Source organism: Sebastes umbrosus, chromosome 18, assembly GCF_015220745.1.
Source record: "Sebastes umbrosus isolate fSebUmb1 chromosome 18, fSebUmb1.pri, whole genome shotgun sequence".
Lineage (NCBI taxonomy): Eukaryota > Metazoa > Chordata > Actinopteri > Perciformes > Sebastidae > Sebastes > Sebastes umbrosus.
The window spans coordinates 5,893,249-5,906,240 of record NC_051286.1 but is presented as its reverse complement, the minus strand read 5'-3'; the positions used below and the strand labels follow the sequence as shown (position 1 = coordinate 5,906,240).

General features: G+C 39.2%; 1 protein-coding gene and 1 long non-coding RNA gene across 3 annotated transcripts in view; one reads left to right on the top strand and one right to left on the bottom strand.

The window, feature by feature from the left end:
- The window catches only part of LOC119476735 (disks large-associated protein 2), a 110,621-nt gene that overhangs the window by 16,365 nt on the left and 81,264 nt on the right, over positions 1–12,992 (bottom strand). The window contains exons 5-6 of one of the 2 annotated variants that reach the window (XM_037750217.1): positions 11,436–11,655; positions 1,807–1,845 (exon numbers count right to left, since the gene is read on the bottom strand). In XM_037750217.1, coding sequence (XP_037606145.1) covers positions 1,807–1,845; positions 11,436–11,655 — 259 coding nt within the window. Of the gene's footprint in view, positions 1–1,806; positions 1,846–2,111; positions 6,977–11,435; positions 11,656–12,992 lie in introns of those variants that run through there. The other variant, XM_037750216.1, reaches the window with a different exon arrangement.
- LOC119476736 overlaps positions 1–12,992 on the top strand; it is a 115,103-nt gene that overhangs the window by 28,910 nt on the left and 73,201 nt on the right. The gene's annotated exons all lie outside the window — the stretch shown is intronic.

Here is a 12,992-nt window from a genome sequence, read left to right as displayed (position 1 = left end):
GGTGATGCCCCCATGGATGCAAGGTGGATTAACCTTTTATGTATGATACATCACAACAAACCAATACAAATCAATGGCCCGAAAGTATCATTTCAACAAACTCGCTTTTCATGGCCTTTTGCCCCAGTGATGAGGTAGTGGATAGCACCCCAAATAAATCCACAAAAAAGGTAACCTTCACCAGCCTTCACAGATTTATAAAAAAAAAAGAAAAGAAAAAGTTAAAGTAACTAGAAGCTGTAAGTTCATTAAACCCTATAGTCACAAGTGTTGGACAACACAAAGAACATTTTGACCATATTGCTATTGTTAGAGCCTTTCCAATAGTTGGGTTGAAAAGATGTTTGTCTTGAATGTGGCACCGGAAGAAAAGCTAAATATCTTGGAAGAATTGAATCTACTGAGCAGATTTTATTGTAAGCTGCCTGTTAGGTTGAACTATTTTGTGTGTGCAAAGATGATATTTTGGTCTGAGAGTCGCACTAGAATAACGCTCCGTCCAAAATGTAAATAGTTCATTCAATTGGGGAGTAAGCATGTGCTCAGAAAGTTTCAAGCAAAACTGCCTATTCCATGCGTAGAAACTTTGGCCTTATGGTGGCACTAAAGGAAAGGTCATGGGTTCTCCAAAAACTTTAGGATTCATCCTTTGGGGATCTGAATCTCAACAAATCTTGAATATCTTTTTAATATGTTGCTTTGAACCAAAGTGTTGGACAGATACTACAACTGACAGACCATTGGATATCACCGTTCATGGGCTCTGCTGCAAGTGGGGCCATTAAAGTGGGTTTGCTATAGTACAGCAATGGCAGCTGAATATAAAGTTTGCCACCAAATATAATCATTTCATTATGAACAGACTATAGAGATTAGATTATATGTTCAAGATGAGCTGTTTAAGACTATTCATGGAACCAATAATAACTGCCATATTAGATACTGTACCTACCTACCAAATATAGCTGACTACAAGTATAATACTGTATGTAGGATTAAGTGTAGATTGCATGAAAAGTTCACCATTTCATTTACTTCAGTATGTCAGAATCTGCAACCATGTGATCATTTTGAATATTAAATCCATCACCCACAATTTGAGCATGAGAAAACCTGATTGATCGATATCATCTAACAGCGGCATTGATTTGTGCTGGTTTGTAGAACAAAGCTGTTATGTTGGTCATAACCTGCCTTGCTGCATGCCAGGACATTTAAAATAAAGACACACTACTGTGTGCTGATTTTATTCCCCTCTGTTCGCTTAAAGAAAATGTATACAATGGTTTAAAGCAAGAGGGTGAATCACTACTAATACCAATGGATTTGAACAGAACAGTAATATAAATCATAACAAATGAAAAGAAACCAAATAAATAATTTAATGGATTTCGTAACGGGCTTCATGCACATCTCACTTAAATTATGTTCCAGTTGTGCAGAAGAGATTTTAAATGGAACAGTTATTCTCGTGTCTCACTCTGTTCAAATGCAGTAGATATTGTACAAGAAATGCCAGTGTGCTAACACAAGGCCAACATGTGGGACAGTAGTCAACAGATTTTTTTTTAGTTTTGTTGAACTCATTATCCAGTATTTGTACATAATCTGGAAAATTCCACTGGAATCAATGTGGAAACAGATGAAAACATTTAAATGTATAATACATACTTAGTGAGTATGACAGCATCTTCAACTTATGATATATCTTATTTTAGTGGGAAATGTTAATGAGTCAGACAAAATGTATGAAAAACTGCATTAACAACATATATAAAAAAAAGATAGAATAAAGCGGTTCCCTACCAGACCTACCGTACCGCCCCCCAGCTAAGCTACGGGCGCCTAAAATGGGGGGAAAAAGGAAAAATAAAACAAACAAACAAAAACAAAAAGGTGATAGCTTAGTAGAAAAGCAATGCACATTGAGAGGGTCAAAGTAAAAGACACTGTGCCTGGCCCATGCTGTGTATTTGCGGTGTGTTAAAGTGTGATCACTATGGACACAAAAGACACTATTAAATGCTATAAGTCAGTTTCATCTTTGGATGCCATTGTAAAGCTATGACCCCCATTTTGCCATTTAAATTACCATAAACATAAACATCATAAACATTTTAATCCATTGTTTTATATCAATTTATGAAAAATACATAAGGCCAATAAAAGTTGTAAATGAAAATTCACAAGAAACACCACAATAAGCCAAAAAAAAAAAAAAAAAAAAAGCAAAAGTATCACATACGGTTTTCATTCTTTTAACAAAATAAGAAGCATAAGCTAACAAATGCAGGCTAAACTATTGTTTTCAAAAGGTGCTTCATAACGTTGACAAAGTCAGATTCACGAAACAATTCAGTCTGAGATTCCCTGAAAATTGCAACATGATCGATGCAAAACAGAGTAGCATGTTTTCTCCAAGAACACCTTGAATAAATGCAGGAAGAGGACGTAGGGGTAGAAAAGGATTTATATTCAAGCAGTGTTACAGGTTCAGGTGAGATCAGATTCCATCCAAAAACCTTTGTCCTTATAGCTGGACGTCAGAGAGTTGGCACAGTTGTTGCATCAGATCTCTGGATGACAACAAAATGTAAACAAAAACTCATGGGGTAATCGACTACATACTGTAACATATAAGATAGACACTTTTCATTTATATATTTCATTAGACAAAATATGGTTGCATGGTTCAAAAATAATTTTAAATACCCTTTGTCTATTTCCTCTTCAGTCTTTGTTAAATGTACATCTTTCATGTATATATTTTTAAAATAGTACTCTGATCAATATCTGTATTTTTGCTACATTTCAACTTGTTTTAAGGGAAGGGTAATTTCTTTGGGCTAAATGATGAAATGATCGCGACACACTAGATTAAACTTATTTATAGCACGGGTGAGTTCCCTGGGATCGATAAATCACCAGTTTGCAAGTTCAATTGGATATAAATTTAGAAGAATGTTAAGCATTTGTACAGCATTTCCAATTATTATTATCACAGGCTTTGTTTTCTAATTTTGCTGTAGTCAGTAAATAAATTGATGGCACTTATGATTGTTCATTTCTTTTGTATATGATGTCACAAAGCACACGGTTGCTACCACTAAGCAAGAATCTCACCATTAAACTCTTTGATTCTAGTATACATATAAGCTAAAATGGGAGAAATATGAATTAAACAACTGTCTGCCAGGAAACACTAAAAAAAACAACCTTTAGTGTGGCCCCTAGCTCATGCAAAAATATATCAAATTAAATTAAAATAAAAGGGCCACCAATATTTTCTGAAAACATCATTCCATTTCCGGCATTGATGACTTGCATGAAGGCTCAACATAAACAGCTAATATCTATAACCGCAAATATTTAGATGTCGTAAGAATACAACGAAGAACAAAGGAGTTGCATAGAATGAATGGATGTAGATTGGAGACATCATGATTGGCCAGTCTTCAGCACCTTTAAATTAGTTTACATTCCCCAAACAATGGGGAAAGATGTAAGTAAGGAATGCCACTGCAATCCCCTCTTAATCATTCGGAAAGCAAAAATATGAATACAAGCCTTTCCCAAAAAAAAAGAGTCATATATACTGTATACATATATATCATATATTAAAATGGTTATAGGCTAAATGTCACAGTTATATGCCTTTCACTGAAATCCCTTATGGTTTATGCTAACCCAGCCTTTGGCCGGTGTGATGAGGAACTCAAAACTGGTTTTGTTTGGGTTCATAACAACAATAAAATAGGTTATAATCTTTTTAAAATTATTATTCTGTATTGCAAATAGTGGAGAATGGCAACAATACAGTGGAACTTATTTATTTCTTTTACCTATTATTTGTTGTACCAAAACCTCAAGAGTAATGGAGATGCTGCTAAAAAATTACCAGCAAAACATGCCTTAATAATATAGTGTTCCTCTGTAACACTATATTAGATCAACAAGGCAATATGAAGCATTTAGCTAGTTTTAAGCTCATGTTTAATGAGTTACTGTAACAGTATATGTGGGGCGGAGCTACTGCAATGAAAGGAAATGTCTGCCTTTTTCTTCTTCTGTGGCTTCAACTTTAATTTTGATCTTACCTCTAGTACAACCTTTCTATGAATATCATCTTTTCAAAATGCCACTTTTTTCTGCAAGTATTGTCTTTTGGCCGTGCAAAGGGGGGGAAGAAGATCCACTCTCTTAATAAAGTGAGAGACGATGCCTCTCCTTTATTTAAAGTCCTTTCGAAAAGGTTCACATTTCAGTCAGGGGTCTGTTACATACAGGCTTCCCATGGTCCTGTGCTGCAGTGATGGTCCAAAGATAAGTCAAGCTTGGAGATGTTTGTTGTTGGCCTCAGTTCCATTGCCTCAGTGTTACAGTAACTTTGGTACGCCATGTTGGTACAATGGGACAATGGACCAGATGAGTGGTTGAGGGGAATGCCAGTGGCTAATGAGCAACTATTTTTTTATGATTAACAGACAAAATGAGCAATCGGCCAAAATATAGCAGATGATTGAGGGCTCCCACCCGTTATGGTTTGACAGGAGCCCAGCTAAGCCATCACTAGTGAGGCGGTGTTAGTACATTCAGCGGTACTATACTGCACCTCTGGGGACATGTCGGAGAGGTAGAGGCCCTCAGTGGCTCTGATTGTCTACTTATAGGGACCAATGTTTCTCTGTTATCTTTCAGCAGTGATGAACCACCCCAGCATGAAAAAAGTCCACCATTACTAGAGAAATGTGGCATTTAAAAAAGGTGAATATGGTAGTCCAAATCTCTTAACATAATGTACCAAAAAACAACAAATTCAGTATGTTATTCCCTTTTCTTCTAAAATAAAAATGGACAGGTAACCACATATTTAAGAACCTCCAGTCACCACTGCAAGAAAAACAATAGGCGAAACACCGGTATGAACTACCAACTTCATTATGAGGAGCACAAACAGCTGGATGATGAACATGATGGAAATAAATGAAGACAGACCTCGAAGACTGGAAAAAGTGCTGTGTTTGGTTTAGAACCACAATTACTACTACAACCCCTCTCAGCGCTGTCAGAAATGAGCATGTTTATAACTGCTAACAGTACAAGTATTGAATATAAGTTTCTCTATATACAAAATGGTACATTTATATACATATACAGAGTTTTGAACATGAATGCAGTTTGTGCAAGAATGAACTGAAGCCGATACATTCATACTTCTCGATCGCTGTTTCCTCTCTCTTACTGTTTCCTCTCCACATGCTGTTCGACTAATAAGTCACAGATGATTCATCGTAAACAATTTTAGCCAGCTGGGACTAAGTCCACAAAGCCTTGAGACAGTGTCATCCATACAGTAGTCCAAAGGATTAGGCTTTCTCAAATTCCATTATAGATTGTTGTCATCTTTTTTTTATCATATTATTACTTCTTTATGCTGTGTGGTTCACCAGTTCGCTATTAAGAAAGCTTTTATAACTTGGAAATCTTCAAAATGCCCATTTCAACTGGAACTGGCTACAGACTGGATGAAGGCCATGGGAAAGGAATGCTTTGATTAGAATAACTCAAAAGTAAATCATATATCAATATATTCATAAATAATGTATTCATCTTTGATGCATTCATTAAAAAACTAGGGTTTATAAAGTTATTCACAGTATTTTTTCAGTATACTCAGGTGCTTAAGAGAATGTTTCTACAGGAAGAGAAACTGGAATGAACATGAGCTAGACCAACGTATGCCTCACCTTACAATGGCTGATTATTGAGTTTTATCATTAAATGACCCTCAGATTTCCGATCATATTTACTTGGAGTGACTTTTTCTCTGAAGATTGGGTGTTTAAGACAGCGGAGGGAAGATGATGCTGCACTTTGTTGGCACTTGAGGATCTGAGCATCAGCCACATTCTCTCTCACATTCTTATGTCACCTCATTCTGGTGTAAAACAGAGTCACTCTCTTTTATTCCATGGCTAACCAAGACACTTGTTAAAAGATTGCTTGAACAACATTGTAACCTGTTCAAGAGACAACAGACTCGGTGTCTGCATAGAGTAAAGGGACATCTAACAACAGCTCTGCCCTGCCTTTCCTGGTAAATGTCAAGGTTTTTTACCCTGGCTTCCTCATCTCATTTTACAGTATGCGTAGAATGGGAATGATTAGAATGACATAGACAGATATGACATGGGCCCACTGGTGTACTTCCTGCTCCACAGTTCTAGACTGGCGCTTCTGTGACCACCTGTGTGGCCAACTGTGTCTGACTGCTTTTGGGCCTTTTGCCTTTTGGTGATCTCCCATGGGAAATCCTCTATTGGAAGTGGGCTGGCAGGGCTGCCTGACCCCTCTGGCGTGCTCTCAGGGGTTCCCTCTATAATCTCAATTCGGGGCGTGTCCATCAAATCCATAATGCTGAAAGGTGCTGGCTCTGGTTGGCACATCACTGACTTGTCCTCTTTATTCTGTCGAATAGACCAACTTGAGCCTGCTTGGATTCCTACGGACACTCTGTCGTCCGTTTGTGTGGTGCTGTCGCTGCAAGGCTCCCGGCACAAAGTCCACATGTTGTAGCACTGAGTAAAGTTGAAGAAGTTGCTGTTGAAAGTCTTCAATTCCCCACAGACGTCTCTGCGCAGCTCCGCCAGTTCATAGCGCATCGCTGAGATTTCATCCTTCCACTGCATGTTGAAGGCAGCGACCATGTTAGCAGACTCTTTAAAGGCCTGAATGGCCTGAGGGACCGGCTGCTCAGAGGCTATGGGTGAGGCAGAAGGGACCCTGTATGAAGGCGGGGATGCCGGTGGGACGGAGATGGCTGTTACGGTGGAGCTAGTACTGTGGTGGCTGCGAGCAGCAGCAGTCTCTCTCTCCAGCCTCTCCAGCTCCACATAGGCAGAGGAGCTAGCACCGTCATCATCCTCTATCATGTCGTCATTTAGTAAAGAGATCCCATCCACAACATCATATCCCTCTGGAAGAAAAATTTGAATATGCAAACAGAAGGACATTCAAAGTGAAAGGAACAGCTGGAGTGTGATTTGATTTGGATTCTGAACTAGAACATATATCTATGGAAAACATACAGTATGCGAGTGGCAAGTAATTCCAAAGACATACAGGATCAGACCCAATTAGTTCCCATTTGGTTCTAAAGATTGAAGCGTTTAATCATGGATAAGCACCCACTATTGACTGGTGTGCTGTTCAAAAGCGACTACGTCTGCACTATAGACTGTATATAAAGATAGACGACATGATGGCTCCCCAAAAGTGAAGCCAAAACATCTCAATCGCCCCCTGGTGGCTGGCTGCAGTATAGATCATAAATCCAGCCCCCTCCATTTTAGCAGAACTAAAAAGTCAAAGTACATGTCAAACAAATTTTTCCCAAAGATGTTTTCTGTCATCTTAGGTAGTTCTTGTTGATGCTAATGTATGTTCAAGTTTTAATTTTTCTGATAAGTTTGGTTTTAAGTAGTTATTTGATGCTATGAAAAGGGGGTGTGACGTCATGACAGCTGCTCTGAGTGAAGTAGTCGCAGCCGGAGACTCGGGAATTGTACAAGAGAGGAGATATAACTTTAACTTTCCATAACAGTCACGATTTGATCATAAATGTAGTTATAGAAATATTATAGTTAGTTGTTGTGTCTTTCTAGCCAAACCGCTATCGTAGTGCTAACCTAGCAGCTAAGTGGCTCACGCTAAAGCGTGATTTATGCTTGCCGCATCCGCAAGGGTCGCGAGTGTCTGCACGGCCCTTCGCGGCAGGTTTTGGCCTGTTCGTGCACATCCAATTTTTTCTAACTACGCAGACGCGGATAGGCGGAGAAAGTTGAGAGATTTGAGAATGTTCATTTGCTGCCAGGAGAAACCCACACGGAGTATAAAAGATCCAAAGGTTTCCTTGTCACGGTTGCACGTCAGCTCATGTCCGTGCGGCCGTCCTTGTGGAAAGTATAACCGAAGCTTAACTAGCTGCGACCGTGCTTGGCTTGTGATTGGCTCGGGCAGCTGTGTGGGCGGGACCTCGAGACTAAGGTTTCAGCCCCCCGATCACTACTGTGCAGAGTCTGGCTCCAAATGACATCAAAATCTCAAGACAGCAGCTCCAGTATCCAGGATGTTTTGGCTTCACTTTTGTACAATGGGAGGAAGTGGAGACGCGTTGTCCATCTTTATATACAGTCTGTGGTAGGAGTTATGCAAAACCAAGAGGTAACTGAGTAGTGTCACCAATTACCAAAATTACAAATATAAGAGACTATCTGTCCTTTTTTTAAATCAATATCTAAATATATTGTTGGTGGAATTCATAACAACATAATTTTTGGAAGTTGCTTATCAGTAAAATATTTGGATGAACTTTCTGTGGTGTTCAAGTATAGCATTTTACGGAAAATCGAAAATGGGTCATCTCCAAGTAATAGAGCTACTTCCTGCCAGAGCCGGTACAGAATACACAACACCTTTTTTGAAATAGGTTCTTGCGTGCCTTAACTTAAGACAATAACGATTGTCATTAAACTCACATACTGTAGGCTTTTCCCAATGTTTTTACACTGCCTTCTCAGTCATCTCAAGGCTTCTTTCCATCTTTTCACTGCACAGCACAGCAAAGAGTGGAATTAAACATGAAATACATCAATCATTATCAAATCATGAATCCATTTTGCTGAGAACCCTTTTCTCAAAACGTATCAAAATGTTTATTTTTGTGCCATTTTGTGCAAAAGAAAAGATGTAAAGGGAGTAGAAGAATCACAACCCACTGGGTCAAGAAGCAGATATGAACCCTATTGAACATATCAGGTCCAAGGTGGCTGATTAGACCATGTGGAGTAAAGTAACCCGGTGAGGGGAGGGGTCGCTCCCCTCTTCGGGGCTGCACCAGGGAGAGGCTGCAATCCCACAGTCAAAGACAGCTGACAGACTCAATGCCAAGGGTTAGACTGCCACATGTGGCCTTTTTTTTAAAAGAAGTCAAATTTTCATGGAAAGAAAAAATAAAGTTCACACATGTACAGCAGACGCATGCTGCTCTCACAAATGATTGGAGACAGTGGCAATGCGATAACATTCAGTGCTATTTTATGGTTGAAAACATTCCGAAAAGTTCGGGAAGGACATCTCTCATACATTTACACTTACAATGTGGTCTAAGCACACTTAAAATAGAGACATGGTAAACAACTCACAAAAGCCAGCATCACATTCATCACTGTAATCAATATCAGGGTTTTAAGAAGAAATCAAAGCGTCTGAGGTTTTGTGAGTTGTTTGTAACCGTGTTTGCTACTTAGGATAACATAATGAGATATTTCTACCAACTCTTTATATATATATAAACTCTATATATCTATTATTTTTACTGAGAAGGCAGTGCAAAAACACACATATACATAGATATATGTATGCGTGTCAACATTAAAATACCTGCAACACTCATCACTGATGCCTCCAGTTGTTCATTCCCCCTGGTTATCCTTCAAGAGATGGATGGTCAAATGGAGAGGGGTTTGCTGCTCGTCTGCCCTATGGAGCATCATGGGATCCCTTCCCCACTCAAGGGTCCACTAGCCTCACATGGGGTTTGGTTCATAAGCCGCTTACAATTCAATTATAAACTAGTACTGAATACTAACATAAAAACATGATTCCAGGAATCAATGTTTTTCTTAGCCAAGGTAGCCTGGATACGTTTATTTAACTTCAAGGCCACTATTCCCTCAGAACAGTGCAAAGAGTACACCAAAGGAGAAATATAATTTACAGTATGGCTTGACTGGGAGGTGACAGTACTGTTTATAATTAATCACCATCCAGGGAACCCTTCCTCTGGGTTGCTATAACCTTATCTGACAGATTATAATTGATGCATCGTGCCAATCTTCAAAATACAAATTCACAACAAAGTGTACAGTCAACTGCTTTGTTTTAGTCCACATAGAGCTGACAGATTTGGAGCAGAGAGTTAAATGAATAGAGTTCAGCAAATAAGACGGTGGGATTGGAGAACACTCCTTTATCCTCAGTACTTCTGTCACATCGAAGAAATCGTAGATGGAAACCCAATTGAAGATGGAAGGATTCCAAAATCAAAAGTCCAGATTGCACAAGAAAACAAAACCCAACAAAATGAGTAAAAGTGCAAATGTCTCCAATATTAGATTGACAGAAAAGTGTACAAAAACAATAAAAATCCAGGTCATAATATTTTAAAAAATGCACGTAATTAAAGAAAAATGTTTCAATAGGGTTCATAGCTTTACTCTTGCAGGTAAACACCAAATGCACTTAGTGAGGGAGTTACTGCAAAGACTCTGCTTGCACAAAGAACCTGAAATTTTATATATTGCTCGCACTGTGTCGCACAAAACCTTGAAATCCTTGCATGTTGTTTTAAAAAAGCAGCAAAATATGCAAAGTCCATAAACAAAATATGTTATGTGGAGTCTGGGTCCACTGTCATATTGTAATTGTAGCTAAAAATAAAATATGACCAATGAAATTAAGTTTTTGCTAAGTTGGAAACTTGCAGTTGGAGACGACTTTAGGAAGTCCTGTAATAAACTTCACATACAATTCATTAGTTATTTTGACCGCTGCTCAAAAGCTTTCATGCAACACAATACAACAATACTGCAAATAAACGAAGGTTGTACTTGTCAAACTCGAATATGCCATCAGTAGGCGGTTCCTTTGTGCAACCAGCATGTGTGTTTGTGTGTGTGTGCACGTGTTCTAGTCTCTAGAGGTTGTTGACTTACCTTAAATTGGTTACAAGATTGGGTTTTTTTAATTAAGAGGTCAATGACCAGGTCAGTTACAAAGCATATGCGTTGGTGCAACAGAGCAGGGGGAGGACAGGCGGAAGGCTTGTATCCTCTCAACACAAATATGTCAACAACCTACCGCTCCCCTGCCCCTGGCCCGTTTCATCCCTCCCTAAGTAACTCACACGCTTCGCACAACATATATAACACCACAGTTTAACATGCTTAGGGTAGGGCCTGTTCCTCTTAGGCATGCCATGTAATGTGGCTGTGCTGTGTTGTAAATAATATTGTGTTCCGTGAGCGTGTGTTGCCATCTCAGTGTTTATGCGACCCTCCCACCCGTTTCCTAGTCTGCAGCTTGGCAACGCCACAAGTGACCGACCAGAAGCTTGGCTAATGATGCGTGAATCGTGCAGAGTAACACACAAGCAAATCCATCTAAACAATCGGGGAGTATGCAGAGGCAAAAAAACAAACACACGCACACCATAGCTTCCAAAGAAAATAACTGGGATCATTCAGCCCGGCATCTCTGAAGCTCAAGGGTTCCCCACTGTACATATGTAGGTATGTCAAGTTTGTGCGCATGTATAGGATGTATGAGGATATGTAGTCTAAGCCCTCTCTCATTTAGGGGGGGGATTGTTTTACCTGTTGTGGATCTGAGAGTTGAAGTGACAGTGGAGGATGTCATTGAAGGCAAGCAGTCGTCATCTTGGGAATAACCAGCCTGAATTGCACGGAGGTAACTGTGGCTTCGAGTGCGGAACGAACCAGGGAGGTCCAAGGCTTCCATGGCCTGGGATTCTACTTCACTAAAAACGGACTCGCAAACTGACTCAAACTGGCCATTGATCTCAGTCTCACTCACCTGAGAGACAAAAACAGGAATAGCAGTCCTTAATTTTTCCTCGTCCTTTCTCTTTCTCACTTTGATTCTTCCCCTTTGCACAGCAAATATGAAGGAGTGTTAGCGTAAGGAAATGCCACTGTCATTCCGACCTTAAACTGAATAAATGTCAAGATCAAATGAAAAAAAAGGCAGATGACAACAGAAAACAATCAGGAAAATATTTCACTTTTTGTTATAAAACATTCCATTCACCACATACCCCCAAGACTAAGATGTACTGTACTGTACACTGTGTGTTACTACATGGAAAATAGCAAAAACACTGCAGTCTCAAGTCCTCATCTTTTAGCTCTAGCAAACCCCTTACAAATTCTTCTAGCTTACACAAGACGTATTCATTTATCATGTCACTATAAAAAGAAGCTATCTATCCAATTCTGTTCTGTCCTGTCATGTCCTCTCCCGTCCTCCGTCCACATAATCTAGCCTTTTCTTATAAAGTGCTGCAGGAATGAGTCCTAAAACCCAGAAATGAGTTAGCGTTTTAGCACTTCCTGTTCCCTCGTCTGGAGATCAATGGGTTTTTAGTTAGATGCCTGAAATAAGGTCTGTGGTTAACACAATCTTAAGAGATTTTAACCTTTTGTTCTATGATATAAAATACGTCAGTAAATATCCCACTAGTGAATATTGAAGCTTTTAAGTGTCTTAAAAAACGCAGTGGCTAAATGAGACTACTAAACGTCATCGCGCCAACTCGTTCGCCTTTACAGCCTCGTTGTGTTTATACTTGCGTCGTGCGACCGTGGTGTAGTTTGTTTATAGCCTAACGTTAGCTTTTTACTTCTGGCGATTGCATTCAAAATTCAAAAATCATAAAAAGTGGTGTTCATTTGTGACGATTATCTTGCAGAATAAAATGTGTAAGTATTATAAACGTGTGGTTGCCACAGATCTTATTTTCTACAATAATCCAAAACTCAATGGAAAAATCCCATTGGCTTTTTTTCAATGGAACCATGGCGATGCTAACTTAACTTCCTATTGGCCTAAACAAATAAGTCATCCCTGCATCACTCTATTACTTCAGTGTTAAACATACTAAATTATATTACAGAAGAGAGCTGGGTTTCACTATTATTAAAGACACTTTTCTACTATTATTAAACTGTGTTAGCACCAGCAGGAGTAAGCTGATTGTACAACACTCTCTCCTCCTCTTGTTACTCCTTCTCCTTCTGTTGTGTCACAAATCTTCATAGCAACCACGTCTTGTGCCACCATGGAGGTCCAAAACAGACTTGCACAATTGATCCAACTGTATAGATTCATAGCAGGGTACACAAAAAGCAGAT